The sequence below is a fragment of the Sorex fumeus genome, unplaced genomic scaffold, assembly GCF_029834395.1.
Source record: "Sorex fumeus unplaced genomic scaffold, SorFum_2.1 ptg000128l, whole genome shotgun sequence".
Classification (NCBI taxonomy): Eukaryota; Metazoa; Chordata; class Mammalia; order Eulipotyphla; family Soricidae; genus Sorex; species Sorex fumeus.
This window is the reverse complement of record NW_026606185.1, coordinates 45742893-45760984: the sequence shown is the minus strand read 5'-3', so window position 1 is coordinate 45760984 and position 18092 is coordinate 45742893. Positions and strand designations below refer to the sequence as shown.

General features: G+C 33.9%; 1 protein-coding gene across 1 annotated transcript in view; it reads left to right on the top strand.

Moving 5' to 3' along the window:
* The window catches only part of RIT2 (Ras like without CAAX 2), a 341283-nt gene that overhangs the window by 81187 nt on the left and 242004 nt on the right, over nucleotides 1-18092 (top strand). Inside the window, exon 2 of the mRNA XM_056138174.1 lies at nucleotides 5099-5155. Coding sequence (XP_055994149.1) covers nucleotides 5099-5155 — 57 coding nt within the window. The remainder of the gene's footprint in view (nucleotides 1-5098; nucleotides 5156-18092) is intronic.

The following is an 18092-nucleotide window of genomic DNA, read 5'->3' as shown; positions in this document are numbered from 1 at the left end:
TAGCCCTGCACCTATGTCCAGGTGTCCAGAGCAGGAAAGAAGCAGTTCTCTCACCAGCCAGCACATGAACATATCCAGAGAACAAAGAAAAACCAAAGCAACAACTGTTGTTGCCAGACTATCGGTCTCAGAGGTAGCAGTGCCAATAAGGGGACATAAGTTGGTATAAGTTACTGAGTTTTAGGCTACTGGAAATTAAATATTTTTGTGTTTGTGTTTTATTTTAATTTATTATTTTTTATTAACCAGTGCCTTTTATTTAAGGTGTAATCATTTCATAGTAACATACAAATACATTGTTTCTATTCAAATATAGTTAAGTGCTCTTGCCCTGCTACCACAGGTTTATTTACCATTTAAATTTTGGGTGTTGGGCTTCTTTTGTTTTGTTTTGGGGCCATAACCAGCAATGCTCAAGGCTTCTTCTTTTTTTTTTAAACAAACTTCTTTATTGAATCACTGTGAGATAGACTTTTACAAAGCTGTTCATGATTGTATTTCAGTCATCCAATATTTCAACACGCAGCTCTTCACCAAGTGTACATTTCCCAGCCCCAGCGACCCCAGGTCTCAAGATTAATCCGGGATCTCAAGCAGCCCCTGACTTTTTATGAGATAGTGCATCTTCAATTAAAAAATTGGTAATGAAATAAAAGGACAAACAATTATTATTTATTATATTATAAAAAATATACTTTCTGCTGAATCCTAGAAAATGTTCTGAATCTGTTGGCTTTATGGATTTTCTAAAACATGGTAGCATTGTCCTGGCCTTATTGTAAGATGATCTGATCCTCTTTGAATTTTTCAAAGATGATTTTTCTTATCCTTTACCAAATAGCAAAGCATGGAGAGGGCAATCTCTGGGATAATATCTGTGAAATGTGTTTCTACTACTTTCCTCTACTGTTACTGTTTGTACTGAATACAGATTAGGTATGTTACTCTAGATGTTTTGTCAACCTGATCCACTGACCTGGTTTACCCTCAGGTATAAGGTACTTTGTTATCACTCCTTAAGGAAGTATTTTTATTTTAAAATACACACATAATAATTAGCAGGAATCTGATGATGGATACAAGTGAAGAATTTTTGAGACAGATTTGAGGTTGGGTCCTCTGAAATCACAATAATCATGAATATTCTCTTTCTAAGCAAATGGCTTTTTTTCCCACTTGCATAGTGTTTAGTATTTTCTAGGACAGGTGTTTGTACTTGGAAATTGTACTGATCTCTACTTATTTCTCTATATTGTTTATAAGTGTATATATGAATATGTACTTTGGGAGGGAGATATAAGCTTTTATATTATATTAATAATACTAATATAATAATGACTATAAAACCAATGTAGTTGAAATAGTGAAACCGAGAGAAGTATTCTGTGATCCTCATAGAACAGTTCTTTGGCAAAGGAAAATAGAAACCCAAAATTCTGACAGTGTAATCATGAACACTATAAAATGAATAATAATTAGTTTTCCAATTGATAGATACCTAGCAGATTGATTTTCTCCAAAATTGAACTTGGCAGGTCTTCAGAATTAGTGACAAAACATAAAGAAATACAAGTGTTTGTTTTACCTATTATTTCCACAAAAGGACATGACACTTAGATGCTACATCAGGCATCCACTTTGTAAAACACAGAAGAAACTTTTACAAAGCAATCTCTCTAAAATAATCCTTTGAAGTTCTGGAACAAAGCTCAGCTGGCTCTCCTTCGGTTCTATCTCAGTGGCAGGTTCAGAGATTTAAAAACTGAAGTGCTTTTTCAATTATACAATAACCAGCAGGTTTCCATTATAGCACAAACTCCATCATCTAAATATATGCTAGGCATTGTTATAAAAAACTCTCACAGGTAAAGCCTTGACTGCTTCATCTATTTCTGATACTGGTTCTGTCATTCTCAAGTCTAATAGCAAAGATATATACCCGTTTTTTTTTTAACTTTATTCTTTGGCTTCGATTTTTTTCAAACTTCTTGTGATCTCAAAATAACTTTCTAAATTAACTGTAGTTAGCTTTGCCCACATTTTTATACAATGTATTTCAATGCTTATTAGGTAGCTTTATTTATTAGAAAGACAAAAAATTAAATTATTGGGATAAAAAGATAGTACAGGGAACTGGGTACTTTCATTGCACATCAGAGCCCAGGATTTTCACCCTGGTACTAGATGTGCTCCCCAGAGCATCACCTGGAGTGATCTCTGACTGCAGAGCCTTGAGTAAGCCTAAACCATTGCTATATATGGCCGCAAAACAGAAAAAAAGCAAACAAAATTCAATTGTGTTAATTGAATGATATCTCATTTGAGTAAAAATATTAGATATTGATCACTATTCAGCAATGTTAAAGAAAACCAGAAATGGTCAGTAGCTAACATGATAAAAAATAAAATTTATTTGAAGACAACTGCTATAAGACAGAGATATCTCAGTTTAGAACTGGTTTGACTTTCAAGTACAGAAAATAAAAATGAAAATTTTTAGCAAAGGAGCAGGGTGTCTAGGGGTCAGTGTATGGAAATGCATTAAGAAGAAACATCAGAGAGAATTCTAGCTAACCAAACTTAATAAGATTCTTCCAGATGGCACATCAGGGCAATAAGATATCACCTGGGGGTAGTGAGGAGAGTGGAATTTGATCAGCTATCAGGGATGATCAGATTGTTTGGTGTAGGGCACTCAATTTAAACCAACATAGCAGAACTCTTGGTAAAACTGAGCAATTCAGATGAACAAAAATTCAGACCAACTTTAGAAGAGGGTTCAAAGGAGCATTAACTCAAGTGTAGTCAGGGAGAGTCTTTTTGGTATACCAAGGTAAAGGTAAAAGGTAAAGGCCCTCCCGTTGATCGTGGATTTGCTCGAGCGGGCCCAGTAACGTCTCCATTGGAGACTTTGTTGTTACTGTGTCTGGCATATCGAATACTCTCGGTAGCTTGCCGGGCTCTCCGAGAGGGGCAGAGGAATCGAACTCGGGTCGGCCATGTTGGCCGCGTGTAAGGGGAACGCCCTACCCGCTGTGCTATCGCTCCAACCCAAGATGAAGGGAAAATAAATTCATTTTACATAAAGGTAAGTGGATACATAAAAGAGACTTTCAGTAAATCTGAGAAAAAAACATAGTCATTCTGACAGTAAAATCTGAGACTGAAAATATATGGCACGCCTATGAGGAGTATTATGGAAGTAGGTCTCTAGATTGTTATCATGTGAAGATTATGGTCTATCTTATTTTTAATGAAAGGGGTCTCCTAAGAGTGCTCAGGAGGCTCAATAGTCCCATACTTGATTCTCAGCCAACTGTAACTGTAACACATACTGACTCAAAATTTTTAAAAAAATGACATCACTTTTCTTTTTCACTTAGTGAGCTTTCCATTTTTTTTGCATATTTTGGCAGAATTAGACTAGTGTCATATTTATGTTTGATGGATTTAGCAAGATTTAATACAAAGAGTCAACTCATGTTCTGAGCCTTAGTGAAACAAGAGACACTATTAAAGAGAAACCAGAAACAGACTCCAGAGGTATAAAAATTAATTTTGTTCAGGATTTTGCAATAGTTCTTTATCTGTATAGAACTGCACAGATTTGTAAACATAACAAGAAAGTGAAGGCTAATCAAGACGCTGTTGGTTAGAAAGGCAATAGTCATGAAAGAAAAATAAGAAGAGAATCAGAGTAGGTAGGTTCTTGTTAATAGAATTATGTTGAAGGCAGATTAGGTTAGCATGTATCAAGAGTATAATTGCTAAGTAAGGAATTGGTTCTAATATTGAGGAAAATCAGGTATCAAGATGGACAATTTTCACTAAAATGATGTACCAGGATGTTGCTACAACTGGGCCATGTAAGCCTAGCAAGAATAGGGGGAACCAAGATCAAGATTTAGTTGACTCCAAGGAAAAGGACTATATTCTCTCTCTCTTTTTCTCTCATCTCTTTCTCTTACTCTTTCTCTCTCTCTCTCTCTCTCTCTGTCTCTCTTTCACACATATGTCATATACTAATTCAAGCCCCACAATTATTGTTCAACTTCAGAATTACCTTTCTCCTCTAACCATGAAATTTTTAGGAGAAAGATCTACAGTAGAAACAGTGTAAATATGTTCCAAAATTATAGATGGAAACAGTAATGGGGAGTTAATAGGAATGGGAATGATTGGCAATGAATTTTCCTGTTTGTATTTTGGGTACACACCCAGTGATGCCAGGGATTCACCCCTGGCTCTGCCATCAGATATCACTCCTGGTAGTTGTGGGGCACTATATGCGGTGCTGAGGATAGAATCTGGGCAGACTACCTATAAGGCAAATGCCCTACCAGTTGCAATATCTCTCCAGTCCCTTTGCAATGAGCTTTAAGAAACCATAAAACCAAAATTGTCGACGAAAGTTTTCACTGCCACATAAACCAGACCAGACTGAGAAGACCAGCAGAAACCTAAACTGGCAAAAAGATTCAGCAGGAATGATGACCATGGGGAGCTATCAGAACTCAATGCCATTTTCTTTGACAGTGTCCTAATAATCTTATTTTACCAAGATATGTGTTGTATAACAACTAAAATAGTAAATAAATCACTTACAAGTGTTTGTTAAGACTGATTCTTTTTTTTTTTTTTTTTTTTTTTTAATTTATTTATTGAATCACTGTGGGAAAGGTTACAAAGCTTTCAGGTTTATGTCTCAGTCATGCAAATATCAAACACATTTCCCTTTACCAATACTTATTTTTTCCCATGAAGAACCCCAATAAAACCCCACCCCCCACCCCTCCCCGTCCCTGTGAGGCAGATGAATTCTAGTTAACACTCTATCCGCTTTGATTAGATTGTTTCAATAAAAGATTCACCACTATTATTTAGAGTTTACCCCCCCCCCCCCGCCAAATCAGACATGCTGAAAAAGCATTGTGAAGAAGACTGATTCTTGATGTAATGTTCTTTATAATAAAAAGTATAATATTAAAACTCAGTAAGTTTGGTTGCCAGAAAAAATAAAATAAGATGCTGAATTTGTGGTGGGTACTAATTAATAAGTGGCAGACCTTAATTAAGTTGGATTTATTTTAACTTTCAGCAATGACAATGCAATTTATCAGCCATCAATTTCCTGACTACCATGATCCCACCATTGGTAAGTACAAGCCTTTTTTGTCCTTTACTCAGAAAAAAGTCACTCTAAATAAAATGACTTACAAATTTCACTGATGTCTATGGAGAACAAGCAGTATACATCTACACTATTATTCAATAACACATACACATAAAATTGTAAGCTACTGCAACAGAAACTTTAAGAAATATAGAAACTTGTTCTTACCATATGCTCTCATATTTTCTATTCTTATCTATTTCTTGCTGAAAAATGACAGCTAAATTCATTAAGTTGATTACAGAATATAATAATGGTTATCTACAAGCATTTGGAAAACTGCATGAATAATTTAAGTAATGCCAGTGTGTGCTTATTGGCTAATTTCCTTTATCAGTCTTTGAATCTTCTGCAGAATCAGTGTCCATGATAATGATGTGTTTAGACAGTCTTTCCAAACATGTAAACTTACTTATCATTTTCATCTTGCAGATGAGAAAAATGACACTCAGTATCGAAGTTTTGTTAGAGCCCAAACACGGGCCATTTTCTATTTTTTCCGTCAAGTTTTCATCATATCATAGTTTGCTGCTAGAAGATTACTTTTAGGAACATTTTTTTTAAATAAAAAATATGTATCTAAAACTGGCCATTGCTCATCCAAAAGAATTAATTTAGAGAGTCAGTTGAAAAATTCCTAAACAGAGTCTGCCATAGCATTCTTTGCCTAGAAATTCATTGGCATTTAAATCATATAAATCCTTATTTTATGCAAGAAACAGTTTTTGGAGGCCTGGTGGTTGCCTATAAGTCTGGCCTATGGATTCCTTTGACTGTACTTTAATACTTACCTTGTAATTCTCACAGTGTGATTGCTTTCTATTCTCTAATTCCTACTTCTTCTCATTAAGCTTTTTAAAATCAAGATCTTTCTGTGTATAAAAAATGTTATCCTGCGCATAATCCTCTTGTATCCCTTCCTGCAAATCCTCTGTAATATGAGATTCAATTTCAAAGAATACTAACTGCCAATTTTATGTGGACAGGCTTTATTTTATAACTCAGGCCACAGTAACATAGAATTGAAATACGATTTTACAGGGGAGAGTCCACATTATAAAAATTTAAACAAATGATTTAAATAGCTATAAAGGCTGGAAGGAAGGATTTTAAGCACTCAAGAAAGTTTTGAAGAGTAGCACAGTGTGTAAGACTTTTGGCTTGCATGTTGCCAACCTAGATTTTATCCCTGGCATCACCATGGTCCCTTAAGCCCTGCCAGAGGTGATAACTGAGTAGAGAGCCAGGAATTTGAACCATACCCTTAACTCTGCTGGGTATAGCCCAAAAGCAAAAAAAAAAAAAAAAAGTTTGGGTGAGCAGACTAACTGATAAACTGCTGTGAGTGAGTCAGACTTCCTTCCCAATGTTTGCAAGATCGAAGGGACTCCTCTTATTAAGGGTCTCTGAAGACCCAGTATGGAGAAGTTATTTGGACCATGGTTGGAGTCCAGAGCGTGATTCAATTATGGATTTATTCTATGTGCAAATATATCACATATTTCATAGATGGGTTATCAGGAACACCTACTAATTTTACTCTAGGTAAGATCTTTCACACAGTTAAGTTTGTATCTTTTCTTGACCTTTCACCTCTTGGATTCTATTGATAACGGACGTCAATCTCTCTATTGTCTCCACCTTTGTAGCAGAGTGGATGACCCCATCCTAGTATCAGTCAGCATCAGTACAATGTCAGGGCAGTGGCATTTCAATAAGTCAGGACTATTAAAATATGGGCTGGAATGATAATAAAGCAGATAGGGAGTTTGCCTTGCCTGCGGCTGACCCCAGTTCCATCCCTGGCACCCCAAGACCATTAGCACAGAGCCAGGAGTAAGTCCTGACCACCACTGATGTGTTCCAAAACAGAAGCAATATAATATTAATACACATACCATCTTCTAGGATATTTGTTTGACCAAGATTGTTGAAATGAACAAAATTTACTTGTTTTTCAATATCCCCTGGTCCATCAAGACTTTCATCAGGAGAACTGAATCAGTAATATTTAAGTGAAAACAATTAGTATGTTATTTTTTTTCCCTTTATTTTATTTTATTTTTTTTAAAGTTGTAGATTTACAATTTTTTGTGCTTTGGTTTCAATTATACAATGATCAGATACCCATCCCTCCACCAGTGCCCATTTTCCACCACCATGGATAATATCCCTCCCACCCCCATCCCCCCCATCCCCCCTGTCTCTGTGGCAGGGCAATCCCCTGTGTTTTCTCTCTCTCCTTTTGGGTGTTGTGGTCTGCAAAAGAGGCATTGAGTGGCAAACATGTTCAGTCCATAATCTACTTTCGACATGCATCTCCCCTCCTGGGAGGATCCTCCAAACATCCTTTATTTGGTGCTCCCTTCTCTATCTGAACTGCCCTTTCCTCTAGGATACCCGGCTGGCCTCTAAGTTATGGAGTAATCCTCCTGGTGCTGATCTCAGCTATTCTTGGGTATTAATCTGATACTTTGTTACTTTATATCCCCCAGATGAATGCAATCTTTCTATGTCTATCCCTCTCTTTCTGACTCATTTCGCTTAGCATGATACTTTCCATATTGTACCACTTGTATGTAAATTTCATGACTTCATCTTTTCTAACAGCTACATAGTACTCCATTGTGTAGATGTACCAAAGTTTCTTTAACCAGTCATCTGTTCTTGGGCATTCAGGTTTCTTCCAGTTTACAATTAGTATGTTATTAAGCAGAAAGGACTTCCTCAAGGAATTGAGTTTTGTTTCTAAAGAGAAAAATAACTCAATAAAGTCTTGTCTGTTAATCCTACATTTGTTTTCTAAATATACTGACTCTGGAATTTCATAATTCTGATTAACCCACTAGAGGTTTTAAAACAGAAGTTTCTGGAAATAAAAATTCTTAATATTTATCCTTTATTCTTTTTAAATTCAATAGTGTGATATCATTTATGGAATTAGAATTCACTCTACTATTATTCATTATTTTGCAACTTGGTTTCAGCTTAATATGCATTAGTGTTTCAAAACCCTTCTACCTTTTCACACCAACCTCATATCTAATGGCTTAAATATGAAAATATCTGAGAATAGGTCATAAATGGCGCTTTCATTGGGAAGAAATGAAGAGGATATTATAATGGCTCTTTAGATATATCCAGAAGCTCATTCATCATTTGAGATTAATTGGACATTTTGTACTAACAGACAGAGCTGAAATCAAGCATTTTTTTGCTGTAAATAAAGTAGTTTTATAGAAGGAAGTTTGAAACTTGAGAAATTGCACTTTATTACTTATAATTTGACTTTCTTACCATTTTATTTCTTGGCAGTTCTTAAGGAAAATATTGGTTAAACATTTTCTCTTTAATCCTGATCAAATAAAGTGAAATAATTTACATTTGGGCTGATCAAGCTGATCAAGCTACATAACGATAAACTTAATCTGTCTGATTTAATGGGCCCTCAGGAGGAAATGTATATTAGTACTCTGAAAATCATGCAGATTAGGAAATAATACATTTATTAAGGATAGCTATTTCACAATTTATAAAGATACTATTTTTAAATTTCTCTTTAGATTTCTTAGTCTTCCTACTTGTATGTTTTTTTTTTTTCTGAAATGATTGAAAAATTTTTGTTTTGTCCTCTAAAATATTGGGGCTTTTATTTCTCCCTTATACTAGCCTTAAATTATTTTTATTTAAATATGCATTATACTGTTATTAAGAATATTTATTATATTTTTCCATGCAAGGTTTCACTGAAAGATTAAATATTTTCTCTTTTTTAATATTCTTTTGTTTTGGGGGGTTAGGGTACACCTAGTAGTGCTCAAGTCTTTTATACCTGGTTATTCCTGGCTCCGTATGAAGGAATTACTCCCAACAAGGCTCAGAGCACCATATGAGATGGTAGGGATCAAACCTGGATCAAATGCACTCAAGGAAAATACCTACTTGTTATAATATCACTCAGACCCCATAAGTAGTTTTTATAGAGATGTAATATATATGGATAAATCAAAGTTTTTAATGTTTAAATGTAATATCTGTAAGCATTAGACATTGTATTCAGTGCAGCTTAATTTTTGATAATAAAAATAACTATCAAAAATCTGGGAGGTGGCACAAGTGGCCATAGCACTTGCTTTGCATATAGGACCCGTGGGTTTGTTTGTTGGAATTGTATGGTCCCTCAAGCGACATGAGGAGTGAATTTTAGCATCAAGCACCAAGCAGTCACTGAAGAGCAAATGTGGCCCAATATCTCCAAATGTATTTAAAAATAAAAATGAAAGTAATAAGAGGTACTGGACAAAAGGTCTATCATCTAACTCTTAATATAATACATACAAGTGGCATTTTAATTTAACAACAAAAAAAATCATTAGAGGTAGAAGCCATTTTGTACAATTCAACCTGCAACTAAAAATAAATGTTTACTGTATGTGAAGTAATCTGTTTGTCATGCAGAAATAGAAGATTGAAAGAGAGTATTTAAATTTCTCAACACTTTTCAATTCAGAAAGAGACATTCAAACAAATATACAAATATATAGCACTGTAGAACTGTCCTCCCTTTATTCATCAATTTGCTCGAGCAGGCACCAGTAACTTCTCACAACAAATTGTGAGAGTTGTTGTTACTGTCTTTGGCATATCCAATATGGCACGGGTGGTTTGCCAGACTTTGCCATGAGGGCAAGATACTCTCGGTAGCTTGCTGGGCTCTCCGAGAGGGGCGGAGGAATTGAACCTGGGTCGGCCGCATGCAAGGCAAACACCCTACCCATTGTGCTATCGCTCCAGCTCACAAATATATACTAATAATGAAATTAATATTAGTATCAAAGAGAAGCAAAAAATGCTAACAGATTTCTGAAAGGTTAAAGAGGTTTGCTTTTAAGTTATATTTACTGAGAACTAGGAGTAAGCCCTGAGCATTGCCAGGTATGACCCCCAGAACAAAAAATAATATTTTTTTCCTCCTAGTTCCTCATCTCTGAATTCTAATTACATCTCTTTTTATCTGGAATATGATCATCATTTTTCTATCATTGTACCTCAATTACTTGTAGTCATGAAGTATTATACAAAGTTTCATTAATATAAACTGGCCTTAAGGACCCATAAAATTATTTGGGGGGGGTATTTTTTTCACGTTTCCCCTTAAACACAGTTTTTAACACCCAGAAATCACTTATTTTATTAATTTAAGTTCTCACAGTTCCCAGAAATTTATATTAACAGCAAGCTTCTAGCACTACTTATATGTTCTATTTCAAAAAACACATATTTCTGTAATTGACTCGCTTTGAATGCTTTCTCTTGTTTAGTATTTTAGACTTCCAATTTCACTTACAAGTCATGAAAACTGCATAATACACTCATATGGGAGATTTATATGCTTCCTGAGTTATTGGTAAGGACTGTAACAAGCTCTACAGAAAAGAATAAAATGTCTTATATAGAGTAAAGTCTTCTTGAATGATTTGAGAAGTCTGAAAATACAAGGACCTCATTCAAGTATCAGAATATATCCAAAAGAAGGACAGGTCATCAATGGACTACACCATGGCCAGTGTCGTTGCATGATTAGACCAGTGTAGGGAAAATGAGCCAAGTTAAGTATATATTTTTTCCTCAATATCTCTTGCACAACACAAAGTTCCTAAGGCAAGGAATTAAGAGAAATAAAGTTGTTTGCATCCCTGCAGAATGACCTGTTCCACATCTGAAATGTGCACTAATAGAGTCACTCTTTTGTGTCACTAGAAAATCCTGTTAAAATGTAAATGTTCAAGAGGCAATTAATGCCCAGAGCCATTAAGAGTCATTTATACATTAGCATAGATTAATGTATTCAATTATTCTGCTAAGCAAACCACAAAACTGTGGTCTGTAGAACAGCACTGAATGCAGAGCGTGAGAGTTAGAGAAGGGAGGGGTATTACAACCAGGTAGAACAAGTGTTGTAGTATGATTTTTGAAGGAAATCAATAATAATAAACTAATATTGAGTAATAATACTTATTAGTGACTGTTATGCCAAAATAGTAGAGTAGAATGGAATTTAATATGGAATCAGATAGATAGCTTTGAATTCTGCCTTTACGATGTGCAGATTTTCTGGCCAGATTCATCCTGTGTATACCTTGTTGTTTGCTGTATTCCAGACACATTAGTCTTCCTTCAGTTCCCTAAATGTAATAAGCAAGCTTTTCCTGGTCTTCTAGTTTTTAAATTTGCTACATTATGCTACTGTCTATCATTAAAACTTTCCTTCTGATCTTTATAACACGTTCCTTTATGTCTTGAAATCTCACTAGGATTTTCTAAGAGGTGACATTTTTGCCACTTCAATTAAGTTTTCTGCTCAACACATAAATGCATTTCTATAGGCATTTATATGTGCAATATGCATATTTATTCTCACCTACACACATGGTTTTTTCATTAATAATATTGATCAAATTATGCATTAACATCTGGGTATCTTTTGATCTGCTGTCCTATGTGAGATGAATGCTCTGTGACAGTAGAACCACATCTACTATATTCACTGTATTTTATGAAGGTTCTAGTACAATGCACAGGAGATGCTCAACTAGTTTTGTTTGCTTGGTTTGGGGCCGTGCCTGATGATTTTTCAGATGTCATTCCTGCCTCTGCACTCAGGAATTACTCCTGGAAGTGAGGATTGAATCAGGGTCAGATATATGAAAGGCACATGTCCTGCCCACTGTACTATGGCTTCCGTCGCCAGTTTTGAACAAAATACCATATTCATTGAAATGCTGTCTCTTTAACCTATTTTTCTGAATTTAATGTCATACTCACAAAAATTTAGACCTTCTGGTCCATCTTGTTTGATATAACTATGCAAGACTCAGGGTAAATATTCACCTTTGCCTGTTCTGCATTTTCCTTGGGGCAACTCAATATGACCTTGCTAGATTCTCACCCTTAAAATGTATTACTAAATACTTACTACAGATTTCTAATGGGTAGACTTTGACTGATGCCTGACAAACATGTTTATATTACGATCTAAATAACTTTCTTTTCTTCTAAAACTAGGAACATTTCCCAACTGAACGATCTCTCTAATGATCTTCCTTGGTGCTTTACAAAACGACTTAAAGAGGTGCATAGTGAAAATCAAAGTTTCACATATAGGAGATGCTTTCAAAAGGACCCACCACTCTGCATACATATTTAAAATTCTTACTAATTTTATTATTTTAGTGAATTAAATATTTGTATTTAAATAAATTGACAGAGACATAAATGGGCTAATTGACAGGGGGGGATGTTTCTTCAAGAGAAATGGGCTTCTTCAGGTACATATTTCAGGTTGATACAAAAGGCAATCTCCAGGCTGGAGAATGAGAACCCGGTGCCTTTACAAAGCAGATTTTATAGAAAGGTTCTTCAAAACGGTTCCTGTCTGGGTAAGAGTATGTTACTAAGTATGTTGTCAAGGGGAACATATTTGGGTTCTTGGACTTTTTCATATTCTATCAAGATGATGAGATTTATTTTTCTATAGAAGTCAATATCTAGACTTGCATTCTTGCATTCTGTAGATACTATCTTTCTCTTCTGTTGAAACTTGCTCTAATCTTTTTGTTTTTTATCTAAGCTTTTGGATCTTTCCTAGGAATGCTGGGTACTACTACTGGTTCTGATCTTGGGAGACTGTCCTGGGATGCTTAAAGGCACTATGCATTACCTAATATCAAACTTCAGCAGGCTGCCTCTAAAAATTGCCCTCCAAAATGCTTATTTTTTGTCCTCCATGGGAAATGTCCTATATTAATATTGTAATTAATTTCCCATAGTAATAACAATATTATTATTTTGTATTTTGCCTCTTCCAAACAATGTGCAATAAAGAATTTCTGTTGCCTTATATATTGTCTCAATATATATCCCAAATATGTTTATTGCTTATTACTTATTCTCTTACCATCTTTATATACTCTTGCAGAATATTTAGATTAGATTGCTATTCTAGATCCTAAGAGGTTTCTCTAATTCTTTATACCATATTCCAGTATAGTTTTACAACAACATACGATTTTGTTTTTTAAGAAAGAATATATAATATAGGTGACTTTATGAGAACCCTTTAGTCATTACTTAGATTACTCAGAGTAAATGCCAACAGATAGGCAAAACCTTATTGATTCCTCAAAATTTATACACTTATTCTTATAATTTCTTTAATTCATTTCATTTCAAACCCAGTAACCTCTTTACTATTTCTGCAATATGTCAGATATTTCTCATCTTTTCTTTGTATCAACTTTTATTTCCTGGGACATTTTTGCATGAATACTTATAGAGCTAAATTTACTTGAAAATGGAAGTGAGTTTTGCTTTATAAGTATTCATGTAATAATGTTCCAGGATGGGAAAGTATGTATTAAGCTTACTCAGACAAGCTTATTCTGAACAGCCCTGGTGATCTGACTGTATTCATTCTCCATAAGATATAACACTTTCTTAATTATTATAGTTTTACATCTGTCTTCATTAGCTAGAATTCTACTTAGTTCAATTAAGTCTACAAAGAATATAGACCGGTATGTGACTCATAGCATATGATTGATAAAGTGGATGAATGGATATCTAAAGTACTTAATGGAGATTCAAGTTTGAATAAATTATCATATATTGCTGACCTTTCCTCATCTATAAAAGTGAGGTGATGGCACTATTTCTCATACTTGTCTGTAAGATAATGTAGATATAATTACTTTGCAAGTTCAAGACAAAATGAATATTATGATTTCCTCAGTAGTAATCAATTGAACTGGAAGATGAAAATACACAACCTATCAGGGGAAGGTCACATAGGTTGTGTGATTTTTTTGAAGGCCAAGAAAATACTTCTAGAAAGAACAACATCTAAAAACACAAAATGATACTATTAACCTACAATAATGTTATTGTCACTGCAACTGGAATTATTTTAAAAAATTATGAGTATAATCACTTTTTTATGGACAAACCATATAATAGAATAGAAAATTATAAATCCATGATTTAAATTATAGTAAGAAATGTCTAACAAAAACATGGATCTCATAAGGATACCATCATCATGATAACTATTTCATAAGCAAATTTGAAAGTTGCCAGCTAGACATACAGACAGTTCAAAGGGAGTTAATATAACTGAAAGTAATATAGCAGGCTTGTGAAACAGGATGTATCCAACAGGATTGTACTTATCTTGTGCCAGAAACTATTTTATAATCCTTAGAGCCAAAACAGACTATCATTTAGATAATTTCTGAAAATAATAAAAACAATAATTCTCGATTTTTTTATATCCTTGATAAACCATTATGAGTAAGACACTCATTGTTCATGCTTGCTAATATAGTTAAATTTATTGATTTCCACAAATTAAATTCTAACTCGTTCAGTTTACTTTTCATTTTTATATTCTGGTTCATGTATCTATTCTCTTTTTTAATAAATAACAAGAATTTAATGTGTTCTGGGTACTCTTCTTAAAACTAGTCCAGAACCAGGAACAAAATATTGTTGTCCTTGTAGAGGATAATACATTTCAGTGAAGAAGAGAGAATATCATCTATCAGCAGGTTAATTTGGGGTCACATTTAATTGTTTTTTACATATTTATTTGATTTCCATCTACTTCAATTTATACTCAGGTTCTTGCTAACTCATTTGATAAGGCTTCCAGACATATTCCTAAGAAAAATATGGGTGGAAAGACAAAAGCAAGGAAGCAGATAGCACGGGACAATGACAAACCCTTCCCATTGGATTACAAAACTCAGATTATTGAGCTTCGAAGGAAGTGTGGGAGGAATAAACAGATGGGTTAGCCATGCCTAGAAACAGTGAGGGAAAGTTTTACTCAATTGATAATATGTCATTTGATTGATTATGGAAGGGCTTTTCTCTTAATAATACAACAGTTTTGTACATCATATCATAAATAGTAGCATGACTGAAACAATCTTATGTAAAATATAATTAAAAGCACCACATTAACATAATAGATAACTGCATTTCCCTAAAAATGAAGAAATAAATAAGTAAAAAGGAAAAAATGATAGTCTTTTTAATGTGAAATTAAGAATAAGATTTTCAAGTGATCCCTGAGAGAGAGTACCTCTATGGCTTCAATTTCATTAATATTATAATCTACTGGCTTCTGATGTTCCCTCTGCCACTCCCAGGAAATCCTGAAGTACAAACAATGAAAAGTGAAAAAAGACAGTGAAAGAAAGCAGCGGTCTGAAACAAAATGATTGCTTTAACGCACTTCACAAAACATTTCAAAATAGTAACGCTGCATTTTTGAATTATTGTTTTAGTCTTGTGTATGAATGTTACAGAAAGTACAAGATTATTAAGAGAAAAGCTCTCCCATATCAAATCAAAGACACTATTTTTGTTTAACTGAAAATAAGAAGAAGTTCTACAACCTCACTGAATTATTCAATTCAGTGAGGTTGTATTTCAAATACATGTGATTTCAAATACCATTTCTAGGTGTGTGACTTTGAAAAGACTACATGGTTTATTGGTCTCTATTTTTTCACCTGAAAATTCTAACAACTGTTCCTATTATTAAAAAATTTCAATGAGGATAAGTTGAGATAGATGATAGCATGGAACCTAGAATAATGAGAATGAATCCAGAAATCTAAGTACTGCTAGTACTTTAGTAACTAAATTTTGGTACTAAATGCTGCATTTTGAAGAGGTCCTCAAGAAAATATGACATATGAATGAGATACAGAAAATTAGAGGGACCACACCTTCTTCCCCTATTGCCAGTGTAATTTACATTCCACCCATAATTCCACACTAGAAATCATATTTAAGGAAGCAAACCTGGAAATCACCTAGAGCTTGTATATCACTGAATTCAGTTAAGGCCTCTATACGTTTCAAATATTTTGCTGTGTGCATGTGGAATTCTATAAGTCTTATGACGACCAAGGAAAAACCTTACTTCTAAGCATCCTAGCTTATTAAAACAGTCATCTACTAGTCTGAGATAACCTCTGCTTTAAATATTTAGTTTTCTCCTGCCTGCCATGTATAGGGGCAAATTTAGAAACCAACAACTGCTTAGTTATATAATTAGAATAATGCCATATAATTATTATTTTCTATTAGTTTTCAGATAATACCATAACTACAGGAATTTCTAATTTATTGCTTATGATATTGATTATAATCGGTAGCTAGTTAAAATCCCATTAATGATCAGTCTAAAAACTAGTGACTTCTACCAATTGTGTCATTTATGTAGAAATAGATGCACCGGAGGAAAATAGTGTGCTTGTAAGCAGTAACAATTCTCAGCATTTAATTTGCTTTTGGGAAAGTGATTATATAGTCAGTGAGTACATCATATAAAATAAAATGACTTGTATTTGTAAGTTCACTTTTTTCCATTATGTTGAATTTTAAAGATATCTCTGATATTTGACTCATAAGCACATATATGAACAATTAGAATGATAAATATAATATCCATATTAGTAGATCTATAAATTGGTTGATTACTAATGAATGTAAATTGTGAGATAAAATTATTTTAAACATATGTCTTAAAGAAATAACATTTACATTTATCTCCCTTAGTTTATATGTTTTTGCAAAATAAAAAGTGTAAGATATTCCACTGAGGAGATATTTCAAACTCCTAACATACCTTTGGTATTTTCCTTGTTTTTAGTGTTGTTTAGACCTGGTTATTCAATATTATATGTCTATAACTCTTTAGAACTAGAAATCAAATCTGTAATTGCTTTACTTCAAAGTAAAAGCATTTAATCTCTATCTCTGAATTTGTGACCTATTCAAAGGGAATATTTGTTATTAGTCATGGCTAATTGTGATTAAAACTTTTTATTTAACTGGTGTAATTTTAACTACTATATTGAAATGAATCCTGGAGAATAAAGAGGTCAATATTTTGACATTTCACTTCAAAGTTATCCATATCAGCATGTATTCAGTCAGCATGAAATGATGACATGAAGAAAGACAGTTAGAAATATTTAGAGTCATGTAAATAATCAAACAGCATGTCATACATGTTCTACAGTTTGCCTTCTTTGATCATAGACAGTCGCATCGTGCTCTCATTAAGATAAAGATGAATATGATTTTTTAGGATAAAATGGTTCTTATATTCAGTAATTTAAGTTGTCATAAACATGACTGATAGAGAGAAAAGAAAACCTCTAATCACTTTATTTCACAAATAGAAACTGTACAACGGAAAATGACTAGATTATATTGCAAGCAAAGAATCTAAATTAGTCATGTCATCTTCCCCAAGCATTGATCCTATATGAACTTTTGCTTTCTCATCTATAAAATAATAATATTACAGTGTTTGTTTAAAAAGACAAAAAGACTGCTCTTAAACTGAATTTAGCCTTGTGGAAAATGAGTTTGAAAAGTACCAAGCATCATACCAATGTGAGAAACTATTTTTATCTTAGAGGAATTTTAACTTTTTAAATTTCTATTTTTGTTCTATTTTGCTTTGGAAGGTTTGGGGCCCCACTCAGCTGTGTGCAGGACTTGCTCCTGATTCTGACACAGGGACCTCTACTGATGTTTCTCAGGGGACCCCAGTGAGTGACAATGAATTGAACTTATGTTGACCACAAGCAGCTTAACCCCTGTATCATTTATCTGGTCCCTAATTTTATAAGTCATGTAAAATCACAAAAATAATGTGTTCTAGAAATTTATTTATTTATTTATTTATTGCTTTTTGGGTCACACCCAGCCATGCTCAGGGCTGACTCCTGGCTCTGAGCTCAAGAATCACTCCTGATGATGCTCAGGGGACCTTATGGGATGCTGGGAATCGAACCCTGGTTGGCCGCATGCAAGGCAAACGCTCTACCCACTG